General features: G+C 68.8%; 1 protein-coding gene across 1 annotated transcript in view; it reads left to right on the top strand.

Moving 5' to 3' along the window:
• SND1 (staphylococcal nuclease and tudor domain containing 1) overlaps positions 1–11842 on the top strand; it is a 138256-nt gene extending 126414 nt beyond the window's left edge. The window contains exons 17-24 of the mRNA XM_076363753.1: positions 7070–7258; positions 8010–8151; positions 8715–8838; positions 8944–9013; positions 9585–9698; positions 9800–10003; positions 10467–10511; positions 11466–11842. Coding sequence (XP_076219868.1) covers positions 7070–7258; positions 8010–8151; positions 8715–8838; positions 8944–9013; positions 9585–9698; positions 9800–10003; positions 10467–10511; positions 11466–11531 — 954 coding nt within the window. The 3' untranslated portion in view covers positions 11532–11842. The remainder of the gene's footprint in view (positions 1–7069; positions 7259–8009; positions 8152–8714; positions 8839–8943; positions 9014–9584; positions 9699–9799; positions 10004–10466; positions 10512–11465) is intronic.
• Positions 11843–22176: the final 10334 nt, after the last annotated feature.

The raw sequence follows: 22176 nt of genomic DNA, 5'->3' as shown, positions 1-22176 counted from the left end.
CGGCAGCTTTAAGGTGATGGGGGGGGACTCGGCTCCATCCGTGGCTGGCGGCCCCCACCCCACCCACACCCCCCCACGCAGCGCAGGATCTGGTGCCCAACCGAGCAGGGGTCCGTGGACGCCCCCCCCCGGGCTCAGGGCTGAGACCTGCCACAAGCTGGGACACTGATGGAGAGGACGAGCCCGGCTCTGCAGCGGTGGGGGGGGGGGGGACGGGTCCGGCTCCGCCGTGGGCTGGGGCGTGAGCGCGGTGCCAGGGTGATGGGCACGTGGGTGCCGCCTGCTTTTTGGGGTACGGGCTGGGGGGTGTGCCTGGGTGTCCTGCCTCCGCCGCCACCGGCAGCTGCGGGGTGGCCCAGTGCGGGTGGATAATTAGTGCCGGCCAGATAATGAACCCCTGGGATTGCAGGGGGCAAACGCCAGCTCCCCTGGGGTCCCATGGGTGCCAGCACCGGGGCGGCCCCTGCCACGATGCTGTGAGGTGAGTGGCACCCACCCCGGTGTGCATCATCGCTGGGATGCGGGCGGGGGGACATGGAACAGGACCTGCGGGAGCTGCCGGGGGGCTGTGCCCCCCACCGCGGAGCCTGGGCCCCCACCCCACCACCACCACCACCCCCCCCCCGCGCTATTTTACACCCCTGTTTGAGCTGCTGGCGGCCAAGGGTTTCGCTGGCAGCGCCGAGGCGTCCCGAGCGGCGGCGGGGCCCCGGGTGGCAGCTCCGGAGGAGCCTCGGACGAGTTTTAATTAATAAAAGAGAACGAGAACGAGAGCGGGGGGCCGGGGAGGCTCCCCCGGTGCGGCGCCCAGCTCAGCTGTCCCCCACGGGCTGCTGCACCGAGCAGGATGAATCCCTGCGGGATGCGGGGACCGTCGGGCCACCGGCAGCGCCGGGGGGGGGGGCTCCTGTTCTGCCTGGGATGGGGGTCCCCAGGATCCTGGGTGGGGGCTGCCCCGGCCCCCCAGGCTGGCAGCGAGGAGGTGCCGGGGGTGGGCATGCTGCAGGGGGGTGCAGGGTGAGGCGATGGGGGGAAACCTGGGAGCTTGTTTCCCTGGGGGGGGGTTAAAACCCTGCCGGGTGGGTGTCTCTGGGGACTCCGTGCAGGATTTCGGTGTCTGTGGGGCCCCCACCCCCGTGTTAGGATGGAGTGGGGTGGGACAGGGGCGTCACGGGACAGGGACGTGCCAACAGCACCCGCCGTGCAAGGGAGCGGGGCTGGGACCCCCCGGGGAGTGGGGCCGTGCACCCAAACCGGGGGCTGCGTGGGGCGAGGACGGGGAGCGGGGCCGGCACAGCCTGGCAGGGACCTTGTCCTGCCCCGGCACCCTCTTCGGGGACAAGGAGTCGGGGAAGCAGCTCCGGTGGGAAGCTCGGCTTTGCGATGAGGCGCAGGGATTTGGGTCCCCGCACAGCCCCCTAATCGGCCCACCAGCCCCCCCCCCCCCCCCCCAGACCCCCTGCTCCCCCGGTGCGCAGGGCTGTGCCCACCGGCGGCACCTGAAGCCGTCACCCAAGGGCCAGTGGGTGCCCGCAGCTGGCTGGGCACCTCTGTGGGGCTGGCGGGTGCTCAGGGGTGGCCCCTTGGGGACACCCTGCACGACAGCACCCCGTGGCACCCCAGGACGCTCTCCTGTCCTTGCTCCCTGCAGGGTGCCAGGCCCCAGCTGCCGTCACCGTCCCCATGTCGGTGGCACATCCCCAGGGGGCCACTCTGCAGCCCCCTCCAGTGCCCCCCACTGCCACGCGTGGCAGCGATGTCCCCCGGGTGCTGCAGGACCTGATGGCCTCGTCTACCCCACGGGTGGGTCCCACACGTCCCCCGTGCCCCGCGGCAGAGAGCGGCTGTTGTGACCTGTCCCTGCCGAAGGAAAGATCTTACCGCGAGTCCATTAATGTCCTGCTCGTCCCCTCGCCGGTGACCCTGCTGCAGGGGGGTGGCACAGGGGACAGGGACACCTTTGCCACCGGAGCATCACCCCGCCGTGTTGTGGGGGTCCCGCCACGCGTCCATGGGGTGCTGCTCCCTGGGGACCAGCCCGGCCGGAGGCAGCACGAGCATCCCTGGGGTGAGCGGGCGACCCGGGGCCTCATCCTGCCCCGTGGCATGCCAGCAGCACCGGGCTGTGCCGCGCACGTGCCGTGGCAGGCGCCGTGCCGGCAGCTGGTGTGGTGGAAGGGAAGAGGGACGCTGCGAGGCTTTTTTAAGCAACGGGGAAAAGTTAGGACAGGATTGATGAGCTTTGGGATGGGAAAACAGCTCCGTGTCCGGCAGCGCCAGCAGAGCCAAACACAATTAACCACGCGGAAGGCTACGGCGGGGTAATTAAATGATCGCAACTTGGCACCTGTAAAGCAGCGCAACGGCCCATCCGTCTCCCTCTCGGCCCAAACCTCGCTTCTCCCTCCGTCCCCAGCGGGGAGCGGCGCGGCCAGTGCCTCTGCCACGCACCCGGCGCCGGTGTGTGCCGTCCCCGTGGCCGCACCGGCCACAAGCCAAACGCCGTCCTGGGCTGCAGCTCCGGCGACTGGAAGGGACTGCGGGAAGACGACGACCCTCTGCCCGTCCCCGGCAGCGCCGCGGTGCCGAGCCGCACGCCCACCGCCGCTCACCAGCTGGCCGCCGGCCCCGCTGCAGCTCCGGGCGTGCGGCTGCCAGCCAGGCAGATGCAATTAGCAACCAGCCCCTGACGAGGGATTGATGGCGGAGGGATGTGGCCGGCGAAGTGCCGGTGCTCCAGCTGATGGAGCGGAGGTCGGTGCAGCGCCGGGAGGCCTCGCGGCGCCGCGGTACTGGGGGTCAGTGCTCGCCGGAGCGGGCTGCAGGGCAGGCGGGAGGGAGCACCCCCTGCTCCCGGCAGGGCTGGGGCGGTGGTGCGGGCAGGAGGGCAAGCAGCCCCTGCTGCTTGGCCAGGCCGGCACGTGCGGGCAGCGGGGCACAGCTCCCCCGCGTCCTGGCAGGAGATGCTCCGCGTGCGGGGCACGCGGTCGCTTGTGCTTTGCTCGAGCGTGTGCGTTCGCGCACACGTGTTCAGCCTGTGTGTGGGAGCTGGGGCACGCGCTGCACGCACCCGTGGGTGCTCCGGCTCTTCCAGCACCTGGTGCACCGTGGGCGGCTGCGCTTAAGGCCATGCTGGCCTGGCGCAGGGGAGGTTTGGGAAGGGGCTGCTGGAGGCGGGGGGGAGGGGGAGGTTGGCCGGGGCCGAGGTGTGCGGTGCCGCACTGGCTGCGCCGCGTCCCGCTGCCGTTCGGTCCGGCTGCCGCTAGATGGAAACGCAGCTTCGTGCCAGAGGCCGCGACAGAGCCTTGCTCCAGGTGTTACGAACCGGGCGCTACGGCCCCAGGCACGCCGTAGCCTGGGGTCACGGCACTTACCCTGCCCGGGCTGGGATGCTCTGCCCCGGGGTGGGGATGCCTTGCCCGGGGTGGGACCCATCACCCGCCCATGGCACCAGGCAAACAAATTTCTGGGCTGCTGGAAACAGCCCTGCTGGCCCGGGAGCCCAGGCGGGACCCGCCGCGGTCGGGGGGTCGGGCACAGCCCCTCGGGCACAGCGCGGCACACCCGGAGGGGTCCGGCCCTCCCAGAGGGAGGATGCTCCAGGGGCTCCGGGCTCCCTCCTCCTGCTTGTTGGCAGCAGCACGCAGGCGGGCAGTGGAGGCGATCAGCATGCCGGGCACGTGTGGGGAGCCTTGGCTCGCTGCCGCCCCACGGATGCTCTCAAAGGGGCTTTATGTGCGCAGAAGCTCCGTGGCTTGGCCGGTGCCCGGCCCCCCCACCCCGTGGCTGGTATCTCCCAGGGGGCGACCCTTTTGGGGGTGCTCCTCGTGCCGGGGCTCAGCTCTTTGCAGCGGGGTGGGCCTGGAGTGGGAGGCAGGCAGACCCCCACCCCGGGCAGGGTTCGGACGCTGCCCTGGGGCGCTGGGCACAGCTGGTCCCATGGGCTCCATCTGCAACATCTCCTGCCCGCACGGCGTCTCCTGCCCGGCGTCTCCTGCCTGCCCACCCCCAAAGCGCCGGGGGGCTGCAAGCCCCCGGCTTGGGGACCGGACAGAGCTCCGGGGCACCAAGCTTGTCCCCAGCAGGGGTGACACACATGTCCCCAGCGGTTCCCAGCTTTGCCGGCTGCTGGCGCCTGGGTTTGGCGTCGGGAGGGTGAGATCGCTGCCCCAGGGACCGTAATGGGGGGCTCGGCAGTGTCCATGCCCCCCCTCCCCATGCAGCACCCTGTTACCCGCACACCCTGCGCCGTGTGAGACACCAGCTGATGCCACACGCTCTGCAAGGGGCGTTATTTTGCAAATCCACTTGTTTGGGGGCTTTTAACTCCCATTACAGGATTAACAGAGGTTACCAGCCCTGGCAGAGCTGCTGAGGCGGTAACAGGTGCTGCTGGAAAAGGGGAGCTGGTGGGTTTGTCACAGGGTGGTGGGGACGCCTGCCATGCCGCCGCGGTGGTCTGGAGCCAGCCCCGGCTCAGCCCCTCCGGAGCCGCCGGGAAGGGAGATGTGGGGGTCTCTGGGGATCGTCACCCGTCCCCAGTTCAGAGCAGGGCAGTCTGCAGAGCTCCTGGGCATTGTCACTGAATTTGGGGACAGACACTGTCCCAGGTAATGAGGAGGCAGGGGAGGGACCCCGGAGGTTGTGGTGGCTGTGGCAGCACGCTGTGGGGTGATGCACACGGGGGTGTGCAGGGTGCTTGGGGTACAGGGTGGGGGGGGGGTGTGCAAGGTGCATGGGGGTGCCCGGGGTGCACAGGGGATGCTCCCTGCCTGCGGAGCATTGCAATAAATCTCCGCGCAGCTGGGATGGAGCAGAGGTGCTCTTCCCCTGCTCCCATCTGGCACCCCGGCTGGGTGGGTGCAGCGTGCGGCCGGCAGCACCCCCGGCAGCACCCCCAGCTGCTGACGGGAGGGACGGAGGGTTTCCATGCTGTGCCTGGCTGCTCCCGCCCGGAGCAGCAGAGCCGAGGGCCAGGCGGTGGAAATAATCCCCCGGCCTCAGAGGTCCCGGTGAAATGTCTCCGGGGCGCGCGTCACCCCGGGGCTGCCAGCGGCCTGGCAGGGCGGCGGGACTGCGAGTGTGCAAGGCGGCAGCGCTGCCTGCAGCCCTGCCTGCGCTGCCAGGCAGGCAGCTCTGCGCCAGGGCAGGGCTGCAGCCTGCCGGCGGCGGCCAGCTTGCACGCTCCAGTTTGTTCTCGCTGGTTTGCACCCCCCGCAACTTGCTGTCACTGGTTTGCACGCTCCAGTTTGCTCTCAGTGGCTTGCACACTCCGCTTTGCTCTCTCTGCTTTGCACACTCCGCTTTGCACGGTCCAGTTTGCTCTCTCTGCTTTGCACACTCTGCTTTGCACACTCCACTTTGCTCTCTCTGCTTTGCACACTCCGCTTTGCACACTCCACTTTGCTCTCTCTGCTTTGCACACTCCACTTTGCACGCTCCGCTTTGCTCTCTCTGGTTTGCACACTCCGCTTTGCTCCCACTGGTTTGCACACTCCGCTTTGCACACTCCGCTTTGCTGTCAGGTTTGCTCTCTGGTTTGCACACTCCGGTTTGCTCTGGCTGCCGCGTGAGCGCCGGGCCCTTCCCTTGGCAGGCAGACGCCACAGGACGGGGGCGCGGGCAGAGCCGGGGCACAGGCAGAGCTGCCTCCCCGCCGGGCTGGCGGGTGCTCCAGCAGAGCCGGGCTGGGGGCGCGGGGCTCCTGGCACCCACCCTGGGGATGCTCCTGCCCCGCAGCCGGGCGCTGGTCCTGTGCAGGGAGCGTCAGGGCCGGCCACATTTGCCAGCCATGGATGCAGCAGGCAGGAGCTGCCTGCACAAGCAACGCGGGGGCAGGAGGTGCAGCCCCACTGCGTCCCTCGGAGCTGGGCTCGCCGCCTCCTGCCCCGGCAGCCCCGTTTCAGTCCCCGGCCTGGCCCTGCACGGCTCCGGGCTCTGCCTGTGCTCCCAGCTGCTCCCAGGTGCAGGCAGGGAGCTCAAGACCCAGAGGATGGTGTGCTCCTGCCCTCATCCCTTGCACCACCCTGCCCTTGTCCCTTGCTGGTTCCCTTCCCTGGGCATTGCTGGGAGCAGAGCTGGGTGCCCAGGGAGCAGAGCTGGGTGCCAGGGAGCAGAGCTGGGGGCTCATGGAGCAGAGCTGGGTGCCCAGGGTGCAGAGCTGGGTTCCAGGGAGTAGAGCTGGGTGCCAGGGGGCAGAGCTGGGTGCCATGGAGCAGAGCTGAGTGCCAGGGAGCAGAGCTGGGTTGCCCATGGAGCAGAGCTGGGTGCCATGGAGCAGAGCTGGGTGCCAGGGAGCAGAGCTGGGTTGCCCATGGAGCAGAGCTGGGTGCCCAGGGTGCAGAGCTGGGTGCCATGGAGCAGAGCTGGGGGCTCATGGAGCAGAGCTGGGTACCAGGGAGCAGAGCTGGGTGCCAGGGGGCAGAGCTGGGTGCCAGGGAGCAGAGCTGGGGGCTCATGGAGCAGAGCTGGGTGCCCAGGGAGCAGAGCTGAGTGCCAGGGAGCAGAGCTGGGGGCTCATGGAGCAGAGCTGGGTACCAGGGAGCAGAGCTGGGTGCCCAGGGGGCAGAGCTGGGTGCCAGGGAGCAGAGCTGGGGGCTCGTGGAGCAGAGCTGGGTACCAGGGAGCAGAGCTGGGTGCCCAGGGGGCAGAGCTGGGTGCCAGGGAGCAGAGCTGGGGGCTCGTGGAGCAGAGCTGGGTGCCAGGGAGCAGAGCTGGAGGCTCATGGAGCAGACCTGGGTGCCGTGGAGCAGAGCTGGGTGCCCGGGGTGCAGAGCTGGGTGCCAGGGAGGATAGCAGGGGGGACCCTGCCTGCCACACCCCGGGCTGGGGTGGCTTTTGGCCGGGCACATGCCTGGCACACGTCCACCCACCCGGTCAAACTCCGTCGTATCCAGACATTCATTTTATTGCTTGATGAAGCTTGGAGCAGCCGAGATGAAGCTGAGCATTTGGGGGCGAGGGCGGTGGCTGGGCGGGCAGGTGTGGGGTGGGGAAGGGTGCGTGGCCGGATCCTGCCCACTGCTGAGGGTGCAGAGGGCTGACATCCCTCCCCACCGGGCGCCCGCAGGTGGAGGTGGAGGTGGAGAGCATGGACAAGGCAGGGAACTTCATCGGCTGGCTGCACATCGAGGGCCTCAACCTGTCGGTGGCTCTGGTGGAGCACGCCCTCTCCAAGGTCCACTTCACCGCCGAGCGCAGCCCCTACTACAAGGCGCTGCTGGCTGCTGAGGAGGCCGCCAAGCAGAAGAAGGAGAAGGTGAGCGTGGGGCAGGACCGTCCTCGAGGGATGTCCCCACCCCGAGGGATGTCCTCACCCCGAGGGATGTCCCCATGCCAAGAGATGTCCTCCCACCCCGAGGGATGTCCCCACCCCGAGGGATGTCCTCACCCCAAGAGATGTCCCCACCCTGAGGGATGTCCTCACCCCGAGGGATGTCCCCATGCCAAGAGATGTCCCCCCACCCCGAGGGATGTCCTCACCCCGAGGGATGTCCCCATGCCAAGAGATGTCCCCCCACCCCGAGGGATGTCCCCATGCCAAGAGATGTCCTCACCCTGAGGGATGTCCTCACCCCGAGGGATGTCCCCATGCCAAGAGATGTCCCCCCACCCCGAGGGATGTCCTCACCCCGAGGGATGTCCCCATGCCAAGAGATGTCCCCCCACCCCGAGGGATGTCCCCACCCCGAGGGATGTCCCCATGCCAAGAGATGTCCTCACCCTGAGGGATGTCCTCACCCCGAGGGATGTCCCCATGCCAAGAGATGTCCTCACCCCGAGGGATGTCCCCATGCCAAGAGATGTCCCCCCACCCCGAGGGATGTCCTCACCCCCGAGGGATGTCCCCACCCCAAGGCGCGTGGGATCCAGGGTGCCGGGGACCACGGATGCTCTGGCTGCTGAGTACCGGCACAGCCGTCATCCCCACTCCGGTCCTGGCCGCTTGCCGGTGGCATCAAGCATGGCCACGGGGTCCTCTGGCCAATGTGTCCCCACCTCGATCCCAGGTGTGGTCCCACTACGAGGAGACCCCGGTGGAGGAGGTGGTGCCGGTGCTGGAGGAGAAGGAGCGCACGGCCAACTACAAGCCCGTCTTCGTGACGGAGATCACGGACGATCTCCACTTCTACGTGCAGGACGTGGAGACGGGTAAGGGGACGTGGCTGGGGTCCCACCGCTCTCTTCTCCCCACCACCACCCCCCCCCCACAGCCCTTCAATGTCATTTGGCTGCTTTAAGGGACACGGATGGGGATGGGGGGGCTCATCCCTGGACCCCCGGCCTGGCACGGCACTGGCTCCGAATTCCCCCCCCCCACCTCCCAGCCGTGCCTGTGCCATCGCGGTACCTGCCTGGGTCCCCACCCGGAGGGCGTGCAGCTCCCCAGGGACACCCCCCCCCATCCCCGAGCACCGCGGTGCTGCGGCAGCGGGTGCCAGGTGAAGCCGTAACGCAGCAGCACCCATTGAATTATTAACGCCCCCTCTGCAATATTGATGGCACCGCAGCTCCGGCACCCCCAGCACCCACGGGTGTTCTGCCACCCGGAGGTGGGGGGCTTTATTTTGGCGGGATGAGGATGCTCGGTTTTGGTGGGCAGCCCCAAAAAAAATCCGCGTGTCCTGGGTTAAGTGAGAGCAGTCCCCGCCACGAGCCCCGGGGCGAGCGATGGGGGTGGCCGGAGGCGGGTGCTGGATCCGGCCCCTCCGCAGGCGCCCAGCTGGAGAAGCTGATGGAGAACATGCGCGCCGAGGTGGGCAGCCACCCGCCCGTGGAGGGCTCCTACGCCCCGCGCCGCGGAGACTTCTGCATCGCCAAGTTCGTCGACGGAGAATGGTGAGGTGGGGGTCCCGCTCCCCCCCCGACGTGGGGCCATGGGGCGGTGTTGCCTCACGCTGAGGTATGTTTTTGGGGTGACCGCCCCCCCATCTCGCCCTCCAGGTACCGGGCCCGGGTGGAGAAGGTGGAGTCGGCCGCCAAAGTCCATATCTTCTACATTGACTATGGCAATGTGAGTGCTCGCCATGCTGGGGGGGGGGGGCATGGGTGGGGGGCACCCTGGGGTGCCAACTGGAGCCCCCCAGCTCCAGCCGTGCTGGGGGGGTGGGGCTGGCTGTGTCCCCCAGCTGCCGAGCATCAGGCAGGGGCAGGATTGTGCCCCTGGGACCAGGGGTCTCAGGGTGCAGAGCCATCTGTCTGCCCATCCATCCATCCAGCCATCCGTCCATCTGTCCGTCCATCCATCCATCCATGGGTGCCGACATTTTCCTCCCTCCAGCTGGCACCAGAGAACCCATCGCGGGGTGCCCAGCGCCCTTGGGTGCCCTCCCAGCCCCAGTGCTCAGGAGCCCATCGCGGGGTGCCCAGCGCCCTTGGGTGCCCTCCCAACCCCGGTGCTCGGGAGCCCATCGTAGGGTGCCCAGCACCCTTGGGTGCCCTCCCAGCACCGGTGCTCGGGAGCCCATTGCGGGGTGCCCAGCGCCCTTGGGTGCCCTCCCAGCCCCGGTGCTCGGGAGCCCATCGCGGGGTGCGCAGCGCCCTTGGGTGCCCTCCCAGCCCCAGCACCCTCTCTGCCCTCGCAGAAGGAGACGCTGCCCGCCACGCGCCTGGCCACTCTGCCCCCCGCCTTCAGCGCCCGCGTCCTGCCGGCGCAAGCCACCGAGTACAAGTTCGCCTTCATCCAGGTGCCCCAGGACGTAAGTATTGGGGGGGTGGGGGGGGTGGAATCCGGGGAAGTGGGGTGGGCTCCGGGTGTCCCCGGTGGGACCGCGGTGCCCGATGCCGTGCGGTGTCGCAGGACGACGCGCGGGCGGACGCGGTGGACAGCGTGGTGCGGGACATCCAGAACACCCAGTGCCTGCTCAACGTGGAGCACCTGGGACCGGGTTGTCCCCACGTCACCCTCCAGTTCGCCGACTCCAAGAGCGACGTGGGGCTGGGGCTGGTCAAGGAGGGGCTGGTCATGGTGGAGGTGCGCAAGGAGAAGCAGTTCCAGAAAGTGGTAGGTGCTGCTGGGTGGGTGGAGGGGGGTGATGGGGTGGGGGGGGGGGTGTCCCTGCCCCGCGGGCAGCCGAGCGGTGATCGATCCCGGGCTCATCTGATGCCGCATCGATCCCGGCTCGGTGGCAGTGGTGGCTGCCCTGGGGGCTCAGGGAGGGGGGGGGTGTGACCCCAAGCGCTAGCCACCCCCACCCAGGTGCCTGCGTTCCCTCCTGGGGCCGTGCTGGGCGGGGGTCCCACCTCTCTGCCCTCGATGGGGACCCCCCCCCCCCCCGCCTCCCTAAGGTGCAGGTTGGGGTGCCAGGGAGGGACAGGGTGGGGTTCCCCCCACCCTCCGTGGCCAGGCAGACCCTGCTGGGGGGTCCCTGGGGGCGCACAGCCCCACGCAACCCCCCCCCCCCAAAACCCTCCCCGGGAGGGCAGGGGAGGGGGCGCAGGTTCACCCCAGGCCTCTGTCCCCGCAGATCACCGAATACCTGAACGCCCAGGAGACGGCCAAGAGCGCCCGGGTGAGTGCGGGGGGGCAGGGTGGGGGCGGGTGGGAGATGGGGTGGGAGGGCAGCAGCCCTCTTGTCTTGGGGGGGGGGGGGGGGGCAGTGCTGGATGTGGTACCCACCCCCCGTCTCCAAGGGAGATGCTGGATGCAGGTCCCCCATCTCCGGGGTGACACTGGATGCGGCCCCCCCCCCCCATCTCCGGGGTGACACTGGATGTGGCCCCCCCTATCTCTGGGGTGACGCTGGATGCGGCCCCCCCCCCCATCTCTGGGGTGACGCTGGATGCGGCCCCCCCCCCCCCATCTCTGGGGTGACACTGGATGCGGCCCCCCCCTCATCTCTGGGGTGACACTGGATGCAGCCCCCCCATCTCCGGGGTGATGCTGGATGTGGCCCCCCCCCCCATCTCCGGGGTGACACTGGATGCGGCCCCCCCCATCTCCAGGGTGATGCTGGATGCAGCCCCCCCCATCTCCGGGGTGACACTGGATGTGCCCCCCCCCCATCTCCGGGGTGACGCTGGATGCAGCCCCCCCATCTCCGGGGTGACGCTGGATGCGGCCCCCCCCCCCCCATCTCCGGGGTGATGCTGGATGCAGACCCCCATCTCCGGGGTGACGCTGGATGTGCCCCCCCCCCCCCCATCTCCGGGGTGACACTGGATGCAGCCCCCCCATCTCCGGGGTGACGCTGGATGTGGCCCCCCCCATCTCCGGGGTGACGCTGGATGTGCCCCCCCCCATCTCCGGGGTGACACTGGATGCGGCCCCCCCATCTCCGGGGTGACGCTGGATGTGGCCCCCCCCCCCCCCCCCCATCTCCGGGGTGATGCTGGATGTGGCCCCCCCATCTCCGGGGTGACACTGGATGTGCCCCCCCCCCATCTCCGGGGTGACGCTGGATGTGCCCCCCCCCCATCTCCGGGGTGACGCTGGATGCGGCCCCATCCCGTGCCCTCTCTTGCAGCTGAACCTCTGGCGCTACGGGGATTTCCGCGCGGACGACGCAGACGAGTTCGGCTACAGCCGCTAAGGGATGCTTCGGGGCCCGCGTCCCCACCGCCGCCACCACACTAACGTCCTCCCCCCTCCCCCCCCCCCGCCTTGTCCCGTCCCATCCCGTCCCGTCCCCCGGGGGCCGGGGCAGCCGAGGGGGGAGGGGGGGGGGGGGCTGCAGCTTCGTGCCCCGGGGATGCCGGGGTGGGGGGCGGCCCCGGCCCCCCGGCCCCCTGCCTTGGTCCGACTGACAGCTGAATTTGCCCCCCTCTGTCCTGCCCGCAGCCAGCGCCGCCCCCCCGGCCTGTATTTAAAGCTTCAGAGGCCCAATAAAAGTAGTCAAGCGTCGCGCCGTGGGCTCTCCTGCCGGGGGGTCCCCTCCATGCTGGTGTCACCCCTCCCACCCCCGGTTCACCTCATCCCCAAGGACCAAAACTGCACCCCAAGGCTGGGACCGCCTGGGAAGGGGGAGACGCTCCAGGCAGGGGCATCGGGGAGGGGGGCTGCAGCCCCGGGGCCCCGACCCCGTCCCAGGAGCGGGGAGGGCTCGTCCTGCCCCGGTGAGCCCTGAGCGCTGGTCAGGGGGTGGATGAGGTGGGGGGAGATGGGGGGGGCTGCCCCTAGGACAGCGGCAATGGTGCAGAGTCTGGTCCAAGCTCCTCCTGCAGCCCCAGGTCCCAAGCCGGGACCCCAACCCTGGACCTGTCAACCCCTGGGACCCAAACCTGGACCCCAATCCTGGGTTGTAATTGTGGACCTCCACCCTGGGTCCCAAACGTGGTCATTAACCCTGGACCCCAACCCCGAGCCCCAGCCGTGCACCCCAACCCCAGGTCACAAACCTGGAGCTCAACCCCAGGTCACAAACCTGGACCCCAACCCCAGGTCCCAAACCTGGACCTCAACCCTAGGTCCCAAATGTGGCCCCTGGCCCTGAACCTGAACCCCAAGTCCCGTGGACCTCAACCCCACCTCCCAATCCTGGACCCCGACCCTGAACCTCGACCCCGGGTGCCAATCCTGGCCCCCAGCTCTGACTTCAACCCTCACCCCAACCCTGACCACAGCCCCCCCCCAACCTGAGCCAGGCTGGGGGGGGGGGGGGGAGGACCGGCGGCAACACCCCCAGAAAAAGTCCCATGGGCTTCCCGCTGCTGCCTGCACCCCGGCACGTGGTGGGGTGCCCCTGGCTCCCACGGTGGGGGCTGTGCCCGTGCCCTCCCCACCGCAAGCCCACGGGCACCCCGAGCCCATAGCGATGCCGAGCTTGTCCCTGGTCCCCTCGCCACCATGTGTCCCTGGGGACACCGGTGAATGGCACTCATGGGCATCCGCATGGTGGGGCCGCTGTCCCCGGCGTCCCCGGCGCTGTCGATCGATGACCATGACTGGGGGGGGGGGGGGGCCGGTGTCGGCGAGGCCCGCTGGCAGGGACCCCGTCCCCGCTGGCCGCCGTGCTCCTGGGGAGCTGATTATAGGGCTGCGCTAATTTAATTTGAACACAATTACAGCGGAGTGCACTGTGTGGCGGGTTTCAATAATTAACACCAGCAAACGATCGTAATTAAAGGAAGAGCTGGCGGGGGTGCCACCAACACGGCTGCGGAGTGGGGAGGGGGTCCTGGGGCATGGGTGGCTGCTCCCCCCCCGCCCCAGCTCTAGCGTCCATCACTGTGGCATCGGGGCGTTTTGCAGCCCACCCCCCCACACACACACCCCCCGCCCCCTGGGTCGAGGGTCCTTGGGGACAGCCCTGTCCCAGCCCTGGCTGTCCCCCGCTGCTCTCGGCCCTCCCCAGCTCCTCCATGCTGATCCAGGCCACCCTGGGCTAGGACCACCCCCCCCACCCCCCCCAAAATGTCCTCTGTCCCCACGAGCTGTCCCTTCTGCAGCTGCAGGGACGGAGCATCTCCTGCTGTCCCGTCCCCTGTCCCCAGCCGGGCCACCCTTGCCTGCCCCGGCAAGGTCTTTGAGGGTCCCTGGAGGTCTCTGGGGTGTAGCTGGAGGTCCTAAGGGTCTCTTGGGGGTCTCTGAGGTCATCCCGTCAGTGTCCCTGGGGGTCTCTGGGGTCCCTGGCAGGGGTCTCTGGGACACACCCCCCCCCCAAGGGTCTTTAGGACGTCCCTGGAGGGGGGGGTGTGTCCCTGAGGGTCCCTGGGGTTGCCCTGAGCTCCCACCCAGCCACGGGACCACGAAGGGACCGGCTCAGAGTCCTCATCCCCATGGGTGGGGGGAACCATGCCTGGTCCCGGGGGTGCAGGCAGGGCTCGGCGGGGACCATTGGGTGCAGGCAGCACCCGGGCAGGCAGACAGCAGCCCCCCCTACCCCCCCCCCGCCCCCCACCCCGAGCCCGGCACAGCCGTGTGTCTGGTGGCTTTTCCTCGCTCTTCCCTGTTTTCTCTCCGGCGCTTGACCTTGAAACCATCATTGGAGCCGGGAACGAGCCCGAGCTCGTCTCCTCCGCTGCTAATTAATGCCCCGGTCACGAGTGGGGGCTGTGGCCACCAAGGGTGATGCTGTGGGTGTCAAGGGGGGTGGCAGGGACCCGGTTCTCAGCCCCTTCCCGTCACACAGGGGGTGGGTGCTGCTCAAACAGGAGATGCTGGGACCCCCAGCGTGGCCCAGCCAGGGGACCAGGACCTGTCCCTTGGGTCCCTCCCTGTCCCCAAGCTCCCAGCTAAGAAGGGAGCACCCCTTGGCTGGTGACAATGCGCACAGTGCCACCAGCCGGGGGACACCAGATCCCTCCGTGGCAGGGGACCGTGTGTCCCCAACGTGCACAGTGCCACCAGCCAGGGGACACCAGTCCCCCCCACGGCAGAGGGACCGTTCCCACCGGTGGTCCCTGTGCCATCACTGCCCGCATCCCCCTCCCCGCCCGCCCCCATCTCTCTGTTCCAGCCACCCCCAGGATATCAGGTGGGGGCTTTTGGGGTTTCTCCTGTCACCCCCCCACCCCGTCCTCAGCCCCACAACCTCGATTGCATTGGGGCACGAGTGACCCTGCCCCGAAGCACCGGGACCCTCGCGCTCAGCCAGCAGCAGGGCTTGGGCGGGAGGAGACAGACGGACGCCGTCCTGTCCCCTGGCAGGGACCCCGGCCCAGGGCTCTGGCAGGGGGACAGGAGGAGCCCCCAGTTGCAGCCCAGTGGGCACCAGGGTGAACTGGGAGCTCAGAGGAGGGGTGCTGGCTCTGGGGACCGGGCGCTGGCTTGGGGCTGTGCTGGGCTGTACTGGGTGGTACTGGGCGGTGCTGGGCTGTACTGGGTGGTGCTGGGCTGTGCTGGGCTGTACTGGGTGGTGCTGGGCTGTACTGGGTGGTGCTGGGCTGTGCTGGGCTGTACTGGGCGGTGCTGGGCAGTGCACAGGGCCGGGCTCCGGCAACCTGAGCGCTGGGACGGGTGAGAGAAACGGCAGCACCTGCCGGTACCGGCACAGCCCGGCTGGCACAGCCCGGCCGGTACAGACCCTGCCGTATGAGCCAGCCCGGCACAGCCCGGCCGGTACAGCCTGACTATCGTGGTTTAACCCCAGCCGGCAACCAAGCCCCACCCAGCCGCTCGCTCAGCCGCCCCGGTGGGATGGGGGAGGGAATCGGAAGAGCAAAAGTGAGAAAAACGCGTGGGTTGAGATAAAGACAGTTTAATAATTGAAATAAAATAAAATAATAATAATAAAAATAAAGTGTAATGAAAAGGAAAACAAGAGAGAAAAAAGGAGGAACAAAACCCGGGAAAAACAAGTGACACAACCGCTCACCACCCGCCGACCGACACCCAGCCCGGCCCCGAGCAGCGGTCGCCACCCCCCAGCCAACTCCCCCCCCCCCCCCCCCCCCAATTTACGTACCAAGCATGACGTCACACGGTATGGAATAGCCCTTTGGGGAGTCTGGGTCGGCTGTCCTGGCTGTGCCCCCTCCTGGCATCTCGCTGGCAGGGCACGGGAACCTGAAAAGTCCTTGACTTAGTGTAAGCACTGCTCAGCAACAACTAAAACATGGGTGTGGTATCAACATTGTTCTCACGCTAAATCCAAAACACGGCACTGCTCCAGCTGCTGGGAAGGAAATTAACTCTATCCCTGCTGAAACCAGGACACTGACCGGTACGGACCCTCTGGTATAACCCATCCCGGTACAGCCCTGCCGGTACGGACCGTCCGGTACAGCCCCATGCCGGCGCAGCCCCGTCCCGGCACAGCCATGCCCAGGGGACGGTGTCCTGCAGAGCGTCCTGTCCCTGTCCTGCAGTGCCACCAGCGAAGTCACCAGCGCCACTCTCCCCAACCCCAGACTGGAGCCGAAGGAGCAAGCGGAGGAGATCAAACTGAAATTAAAATTAAACGGAAGTAAATTGAATTTAACTTGCAACTTCCCGGCAGCTCATCTCGGGCCAAACCGCCACATCCCTGTGAAGCGCGGGCGGGTAATTAAACACGTCTCATTAATGACCGCTCAGTTACTGCCAGCTGCCCAGCCGTGGGGATGGCACCGGGCCCCGTGTCCCCCACACACCCTCCGACTTTGCCCGTCCCCCCGGTTTGGGGGGTGCAGAGGGACACGCTTGAGGCACGCCGGGACCACCTGAGGGGCTTGGGGCTGTCCCAGTGTCCCGTCCCGTCCTGTCCCGTCCCGTCCCCCTGCTGGGACGTCACCGTGTGCCTGCCGAGCGGGCGATACCCGGTGGCACCGGCCAGCCGGGCCACGGTGCTGCCACGTAGGGCCCTGCAGCTGTGGCAATTAGTTGCCAGCTTAATTAGGCTGAGTTTAACCTGTTTGTAGCCAACAGAGCTGGGAGGGGGAGCTGGGGGCGGGGGGAGCAAGAGGCATGGAGGGGGGGTGCCTGCCGCAGCCCCCCCCCCAAGCGAAGCCGGCCGCCCTCCTCCAGCACGTGTCCGGAGCATGTTGCAGGGCTGCGCGTCGGCACCGTGACGCCTGCCGGGGCATTGCTCCTGCTGGGGTGGGGACCCCCCCCCCACACACACACCCCCCACCCAGGCCACGCCCGGCACCCACCCAGCACGGGTGCATGTGTTGGCCTGCGCGGCAGCCTGGCTAACGGCATTACCATGCCGTTAGCCAGGCTGCTGCGCGGCCCGATGCATGAAGGTGCTCGCGCAAACGACCAGCGAGGCGCAAGACGCCGGCTCACCCCACGCCCTCGTCCCCGTCGCGGTGCCCACGTCCCGTCCCGTGTCCCGTTCCCCCCCCCCCCTCCGCTGCACAGTACCCCACAGCGCCATCCGTCCCTGTCCCCAGCAGCACAGACACACACCAACCTGTGTGTCATCGTGTCCCGTCCTCGTCCCCCCGGCCTGCAAGACCCCCATGGACCTCAGTCCTGCTTGGGGTGCATGTGGAGTGGGTGCAGCACCCCTCATGCCATGCGTGCCCCCCGGGGTGCTGGCGGGGAGGGTGGGGGGGGATCATGGCCCAGAGGGGTCCCCGCTCCCGGGGCAGGAGGGTGCTTGTGCCACGTTGGCCCCGGTGCAGCTGGGTGCCCGCTCCCCCCCCCCCCCCCCCCCGCCCCCGCCCCCCAAGCCATGCCGGTGGCCGGGCAGGTACCGTGGGGCTCCGGGGAGCTCGTCTCTGGGCTCCCTGGAGCTCAGTAATCAGCTCTCACTGTTAATTGGAAGCGGCAAGGTGGTTAATTACAGCACAAGGCCGGGATGCATCAAGGCTGCGGCGCACGAGTGGGGCTGCGCGTGGCCGGGGTGGCTGCGCGTGACAGCCGTGTCCCACCGCCCTGGGGACGGGGACAGGGGAGCCAGGGGCACAGCGGGACGTTGGGGGGGGGGGGGGGGGGAGACGGACGACAGGGTGCTGTGGTGGGGACGAGGAATGGGGGGGGCCCGAGGAGGGGCCCCAGACCCAGGGGACGTGGCACCGGGCGGGTGGGAGGGAGGGAGGGAGGGACGCTGCGGGCACGGCAGGGCCCTGGGGACACCCACCGAGCCCACTGGTGCGGGTGGGTGCACACATGCACACACCCGGGTGCTGGAGGGGCTGGGTGGGTGTGCAATGCAGTGCGCGTGTCTCTGTGTGTGTGTGTGTGTGTGTGTGTGCATATGCAGAGTGTGTGTGCACATGTGTGTGCAATGGCGGGTGTGCAGCATGCAGTGTGCTCTGTGCGTGCGCGCACATCTGGGGCAGGGTGTGCACGCACGCGTGTGTGTGCGCGCAGTGCCGGGGGGGGGGGGGGGGGGGGCGTGTGCATGCAATAAGGGTGTGTGGGTGTGTGCACACACAGTGTGGGTGCAAAGTATGGCACGGGTGGGTGTGCCCATGCACACACCCGGGTCCTGGAGGGGCCTGGGTGAGTGTGCAATGCAGTGTGTGTGTGTGTGCATGTGCATGTGTGTGCACATGCAGAGTGTGCGTGCACGTGTGTGCGTGCAGTGCCAGGGGGGCGTGTGCATGCAATATGGGTGTGTGGGTGTGTGCACACACAGTGTGGGTGCAAAGTATGGCACGGGTGGGTGCGCACATGCACACACCCGGGTGCTGGAGGGGCTGGGTGAGTGTGCAATGCAGTGCATGTGTGTGCGTGCGCACACGTGTGCGTGTGCATGTGCACTGTGTGTGTGTGCACGCGTGCAATGTGGGGTGTGTGAGTGTGTGCAAGGGCGCTGTGTGCAGCGTGCTCTGTGTGCGTGTGTGTGTACATCTGGGGCAGGGTATGCGTGCAGTGTGGCAGGGTGTGCGCGTGCACGCTGTGTGTGTGTGTGCACACGTGTGCACGCACGCACAATATGCTATGGGTGGCCATGCAGACGCCCGGGTCCTGGAGGGTGCGTGTGCATGTGGTGGGGGTGTGCACAATGTGAGTGCGTGCACGGTGTGTGTGTGCATGTGCAGTGTGTGCAGTGTGCAGTGTGCGTGCAGTGTGTGCATGTGTGCAGTGTGTGCGCGCACGGTGTGTGTGCGTGCAGTATGTGTGCACGGTGTGTGGGTGTGCACAGCGTGTGTGCAGTGTGTGTGCGCGCAGTGCCGGGGGGGGGGGGGGGGGGGGCGTGTGCATGCAATAAGGGTGTGTGGGTGTGTGCACACACAGTGTGGGTGCAAAGTATGGCACGGGTGGGTGTGCCCATGCACACACCCGGGTCCTGGAGGGGGCTGGGTGAGTGTGCAATGCAGTGTGTGTGTGTGTGCATGTGCATGTGTGTGCACATGCAGAGTGTGCGTGCACGTGTGTGCGTGCAGTGCCAGGGGGGCGTGTGCATGCAATATGGGTGTGTGGGTGTGTGCACACACAGTGTGGGTGCAAAGTATGGCACGGGTGGGTGCGCACATGCACACACCCGGGTGCTGGAGGGGCTGGGTGAGTGTGCAATGCAGTGCATGTGTGTGCGTGCGCACACGTGTGCGTGTGCATGTGCACTGTGTGTGTGTGCACGCGTGCAATGTGGGGTGTGTGAGTGTGTGCAAGGGCGCTGTGTGCAGCGTGCTCTGTGTGCGTGTGTGTGTACATCTGGGGCAGGGTATGCGTGCAGTGTGGCAGGTGTGCGCGTGCACGCTGTGTGTGTGTGTGCACACGTGTGCACGCACGCACAATATGCTATGGGTGGCCATGCAGACGCCCGGGTCCTGGAGGGTGCGTGTGCATGTGGTGGGGGTGTGCACAATGTGAGTGCGTGCACGGTGTGTGTGTGCATGTGCAGTGTGTGCAGTGTGCAGTGTGCGTGCAGTGTGTGCATGTGTGCAGTGTGTGCGCGCACGGTGTGTGTGCGTGCAGTATGTGTGCACGGTGTGTGGGTGTGCACAGCGTGTGTGCAGTGTGTGTGCGCGCAGTGTGTGTGTGTGTGTGCACACGGTGGGTGTGTGCGCACAGTGTGTGGGTGTGCACAGCATGTGTGCAGTGTGTGCGCACGCACGGGGGGGTGGGTGTGTGCACAGTGTGTGCACAGTGTGTGCACAGTGTGTGTGCGCACGGTGTGTGTGCACGGTGTGTGTGCATGCAGTGTGTGCACGGTGTGTGTATAGTGTGTGTGTGCACAGTCTGTGTGTGTGCACAGTGTGTGGTGTGCACAGTGTGTGCACAGTGTGTATGTGTGCACGGTGGGTGTGTGTGCACGGTGTGTGTGCGTGCAGTATGTGTGCACGGTGGGTGTGTGTGCACGGTGTGTGTGCAGTGTGTGTGTGCGCAGTGTGTGTGTGTGTGTGCACACGGTGGGTGTGTGCGCACGGTCTGTGTGTGTGCACAGTGTGTGTGCGTGCAGCGTGTGCACGGTGTGTGTGCGTGCACGGTGTGTGTGTGTAGTGTGTGTGTGCACAGTGTGTGCACGGTCTGTGTGCACGGTCTGTGTGTGCGCGGTGTGTGTGTGTGCAGCGTGGGGGTGTGCACAGTGTGTGCACGGTCTGTGTGTGCACGGTGTGTGTGTGTGTGCGCAGTGTGTGCACGGTCTGTGCGCAGTGTGTGTGTGTGCAGCGTGGGGTGTGCACAGTGTGTGCACGGTCTGTGTGTGCACGGTGTGTGTGTGTGTGCGCGCAGTGTGCGCGCGCGCGCAGTGTGCAGTGCGTGTGTGTGTGCGCGCGCGCAGTGGGTGCGTGCAGCGCCGCTGTGTGCACACAAGCACCCCCGGTCCTGCCGTGCGCCTGTCCCCGTGTCCCCGTGTCCCCGTGTCCCCGCGTCCCCGCGTCCCCGCGCTCCCCCGCGTGTGACCGACCCCGCCCCTCCGTCTGTCCGTCCCTCCGTGTGTCTGTCCCGTGTGTGCCCCTGCCCCCTGTCCCCGTCCCCTCTCCCTGTCCCCGTCCTCCCGCCCGAGCATCCCCGGGGGCGGGGCCGGGGCGGGGCCGGGGCGGGGCCCGGGATGGGGCAGCGCGGCTCGGGGCGCTCCCGGCCCCGGGGCACGTCCTGCTCCCGGGCGCGGTGCCGGTGCAGGGCCAGCCCCGGTCCCCGGTGTCCCCACGTCCCGGTGTCCCCATGTCCCGCTGTCCCTCTGTCCCGATGTCCCCGTGTCCCGGTGTCCCCGTGTCCCCATGTCCCCGTGTCCCCATGTCCCTCTGTCCCGATGTCCCCGTGTCCCCCTGTCCCGGTGTCCCCATGTCCCGCTGTCCCTCTGTCCCGATGTCCTCGTGTCCCCATGTCCCGGTGTCCCGATGTCCCGACGTCCCAATGTCCCCGGTGTCCCCATGTCCCGCTGTCCCGATGTCCCCGTGTCCCGCTGTCCCGCTGTCCCGCTGTCCCTCTGTCCCGGGGTCCCCACGTCCCGATGTCCCGCTGTCCCCATGTCCCGCTGTCGCGGTGTCCACGGTGTCCGATGTCCCCATGTCCCGCTGTCCCGATGTCCTGGTGTCCCCATGTCCCTCTGTCCCGGTGTCCCCACGTCCCGGTGTCCCGGTGTCCCGATGTCCTGGTGTCCCCATGTCCCTCTGTCCCGCTGTCCCCATGTCCCGCTGTCCCCAGGTCTTCCCCCGCGGCAGCCCCCGGGGCGGGTCTCGACCACCACCCCCCACCCGGGGGACGCGGGTGCCCGTGGGCGCTGTCCGGTGGGGTGTCCCCCCGGGGCGGCGCCCCCCCGTGGGGGTGGCCGTCACCCGTGGGGGTGGCGGTGTCCCCCGGGGCGGGGGCGGCGCCCGGCTATATTTATCCCTTTGTCCCCAGAATAGCGGCAGACGGAGGGGGCGGGGGGGCCGCTCCCCCCACCTCGTCCCGCCCCCCACCCCCCCACCCCCCCGCCGCCGCCGCGGCTATTTTTAGCTCTCGCGTGTTTCAGGGGAACCCTGATGACGCAGTGACGTCAATGCGGGTCAATCGCCGCCGCCAGGGCTCGCGCCGCCGCGCGCCGGGCCCCCCCCCCCCCCCCCCCCGCACCCCCCGCACCCGGCGCAGCGCGGCGGGCAGCGGCAGGTAGGACCGCGGGGCGCGGGGGGGGGGGGGGGGGGGCGCTCCGGGATCCCCCTGTGTGTCGTGTGTCCCCCCCACCTCCCGCTCCGCCCCCGGGGCTCCCCCCGCCCCGCAGGACTCCCCCCCCCCCCCCCCCCCGCGACACTCGCGGCGCCCGGGGATGCCCGGCCCCCCCCACCCCCCCCCGGCTCCCCTGCACCGCCGCGCCCCCCGCCCGGCCCGGAGCACCCCGGGACCCCCCCTGCCCCGCGGGCCCCACGCACCGCACATGGTGGGGGGACACGGCACACCCCCACCCCCCGCCACGGCGCCCCAGGGATCGCGTGCACCCCGCGCCCCCGGGACCCCGCCCACGCAGCACATCCCGGGGTCCCCGGGCACCCCCCCGCAGCGCCCCGCGCCCCCAGCCCCCCCCCCCGCAGCACCCTATGACCCTGTGAACCACACCCCTGCTGCGCCCCGGCCCCCCCCCCCCCCCCGTGCCGTGCACGCCGGGCCCACCCGTGCCCCCCTCCCCGCCGTGCCCTGGGACCCCCCCCGGTGCCACCCCTCATGGCCCCCCCATGCACTGCTCACCGGGGTCACCCCGTGCACACAGACACCCCCCCCCCCGCAGCACCCCGCATCCCTGCACACCCCGCAGCGGGGCCACCCATGCCCCCCGCTCCGCCCTGCCTGGGCCCCCCCCCCCCAATGCCCCCAGCATGCCCCTCCCTGCCCCGCAGCCCCCCCGCCTGCCTGCACCCCGGTCCCCCATGTCCCTGCACCCCACTGCACGCGGTGCCCCCCCCAGACCCCCGCCATCCCGGGGGGCACGGGGCTCCCCCAGCTCT

This window comes from Aptenodytes patagonicus, unplaced genomic scaffold (assembly GCF_965638725.1).
Source record: "Aptenodytes patagonicus unplaced genomic scaffold, bAptPat1.pri.cur scaffold_86, whole genome shotgun sequence".
In the NCBI taxonomy this organism is placed as follows: domain Eukaryota; kingdom Metazoa; phylum Chordata; class Aves; order Sphenisciformes; family Spheniscidae; genus Aptenodytes; species Aptenodytes patagonicus.
Note: the sequence above shows the minus strand (reverse complement) of the source record. Positions and strands in the feature narration are given on the sequence as shown.